The sequence below is a fragment of the Anarrhichthys ocellatus genome, unplaced genomic scaffold, assembly GCF_004355925.1.
Source record: "Anarrhichthys ocellatus isolate YVR2014 unplaced genomic scaffold, GSC_Weel_1.0 scaffold1, whole genome shotgun sequence".
NCBI classification, from domain to species: Eukaryota; Metazoa; Chordata; class Actinopteri; order Perciformes; family Anarhichadidae; genus Anarrhichthys; species Anarrhichthys ocellatus.
The window spans coordinates 793,338-795,910 of record NW_022280031.1 but is presented as its reverse complement, the minus strand read 5'-3'; the positions used below and the strand labels follow the sequence as shown (position 1 = coordinate 795,910).

At 38.4% G+C, this 2,573-nt stretch overlaps 1 protein-coding gene across 1 annotated transcript in view; it reads right to left on the bottom strand.

Moving 5' to 3' along the window:
• rtf2 (replication termination factor 2) overlaps positions 1 to 2,573 on the bottom strand; it is an 18,875-nt gene that overhangs the window by 1,422 nt on the left and 14,880 nt on the right. The window contains exons 6-8 of the mRNA XM_031843375.1: positions 1,879 to 1,989; positions 1,616 to 1,679; positions 190 to 261 (exon numbers count right to left, since the gene is read on the bottom strand). Of these exons, the coding sequence (XP_031699235.1) occupies positions 190 to 261; positions 1,616 to 1,679; positions 1,879 to 1,989 (247 nt within the window). The remainder of the gene's footprint in view (positions 1 to 189; positions 262 to 1,615; positions 1,680 to 1,878; positions 1,990 to 2,573) is intronic.

Sequence of the window (2,573 nt, the reverse complement as noted above, 5' to 3'; positions counted from 1 at the left end):
GTGTGTGTGTGTGTGTGTGTGTGTGTGTGTGTGTGTGTGTGTGTGTGCCCAACTGGTTAGCTAATCGAAGCCACTCATGGATGGAGGAAATCCCACAATCAAAGATATGATCTTGATTTCGAACTGTGCACTTTGAAGTGTACAGTAAAGCTTTGTCTGTATTCATCAAAGAAACATGTGCTTCGCTACCTGACTGGCTGCTTTCGCCACCATTTTCTTGTGAGTTCTCCATTAGATCCACTTGTGGAGCTTGTGCGTCTTCTGTGGGAAGAAACAAGAGTCAGACAGTTTGATGAAGACGGGGAACTTCATTCAATGTTTGAAGTATTAACTAGCTAGGATTTCAGAAAATGTGTATACCTATATATGAATGATATGTAAGGTATAAAAACTTGATAATAAATTACAGAAGGTTGCAGAAAAGCTTTCTTATTCAAGTTGAATTCATGATACACTTTGCATGTTGTGAGCACACAAGCAGGAAGAGAAAAGCGGCACTTTTTTTTTTTTTTTTTTCGAATTGTTCCAACAAAACCTTTTGATTTGAGTAAAACATATAAACCGCAAGTGTTTTTCTGCCAACTTCCTGTTCACTTGTGAGGCAGGAACCCGGTGCTGTTCTGGAGAACTAAACAGGAAACCAAACAGGAAACCAAACCAATGCTCTCCGAGGAAACAGAACACTCCGATCCAATAAACACAGAGCCAAACTGTAAAACCACTGTACCTGTTCCAAACATCACCTTTTATAGGGTTTGCATTTCTTTCATTTTCACGAGACTCGGCAATGAAAATAAATTTGGGATAGAAGTAATTTACTGTAAAAAAAAAATAAATAATCCATAATTATTTATCCACTTGCCCGGTTAGTACGGTTCGTTTGGGCCTGGTGTGAAAGCTGTCAATCAAACCCGTGAGCGGACCAAACAATCAAATAAAGACCGGTGAAAAGATCATGAAACCAGTTCAGGAAACGATCTTTTAGAATTGTACCCGGTCATTTCATGAAGACCGTTGACAAAGAAACGCTCAGACAGTAATAAGCCCTGAATCATTACTGTTGAAGACGCCTCCTTTTTGTCCTGTCTCTACCTGTTAGTCATTCTTCATAACATGCAACGATTTGCAGACTAATAACAGCCTGCTGATAATGCTTTGTGATCAGTTGTTTCTTCGAGAACTCTTTGTGACAACAAAGAACACAAACAGAAAGTCTGCTCTCTGTCGGTGACACCAGTGAAACAAAGCAAACATCTCCTAACAACATAACAAATGAAAACACGTTTATGAAAGACAACATGAACTGTAATGAAATATGTAATTTAGACTATTAGACTCTCATCTACTGGCTTAGGGGAAGTTATATACGTCATCCACGTCTCACAGCAAAGTCTAAAGTTAGCTCCAATATCTGCAGGGACGTTTAACACATCGCTATGTAATGGGATTTCCTGAGAGTTTAATGTTTGAATAACCCAGCTAACTCAAAACAGCAAATTCAATACATTATTCAAATTAGGAAGTCAAGTTTTTCTTTTAGCTGCTTGGTTTTGTTTATGTAAAAACAGATTTGTTTGAAGAAGATGGATGATGCCTCAAACAGGCTTCAACAAACCTTTTGATTCCAACGGTGCGGCCACTGTTTCAGCTGCTCTGCTTGCTTTGCTCTTCTTTGATTTCTAAAAATGAAGTTGATTATTATAAGAAGACAAGCATTTATGATTGGATGAATCAGTTTTTCATAGTGAAGACAATCAGGATACTTTCCAACCCAATTAAATATGATATAGTTTATTCAAACCAGACAACAGCCCACTCTCTCTCTCTCTCACACATCTTCCTGTTAGATCAGCAATTCTGTTTAAAAAACAAACTCACCTTAGTTTTGGCTTTGGCCCGCCCCTCTTCCATCCTCTTCCTCAGCTTCTCCACCTCCTCCTTAGTGCCGTTGAGCACAACAACATCCTCAATTTTAAATGTTTCGCCACACTAAAACAAAAACATGAACGCTCAGTTAAGAGACACAGACCGACAGTCTGAAATAATTGCCAAGACATATTTTAGTGTACTTCTTATCCTTTTATGTCATGTTTTTTTTTTTTACTTATTTAGTGCGTTTTTAAATGTTTTAACAATCAGAAATGGGCCATAAGTTACAAAGGGTTGGGGAAACCTTTTAAAGTGTCTTTCACCATGACACATTTAACTAATATATATTTAGGTGTGAGGCTAGTTTAAAGATGCATTTCTCTGAGGTTAACACGATTTCTAAAAAAACACATCACCCGGATACATCAGGACATTCAAATATGCAAACCTCTGTAAAAACAAGTAATGACTCAGTGAAAAGTCCACAAACTCCAGATAAGGAGATGTAGTCCTACTTTGACTTGCAAAGCAATGTTTTGTTTATCCGGCTGGGTGCAAATCACAATAAATGTTTATGAATGTCATCGTAAACAGCCATGGCTGCTTCAAAGAAAGGAAAAACACACCTATATCCAAACAAATATTAAACCCTTGTGTAACCATTGTGTTGCCGTAATGCTGGGCTGGGGGGGGGGGGGGGGGGG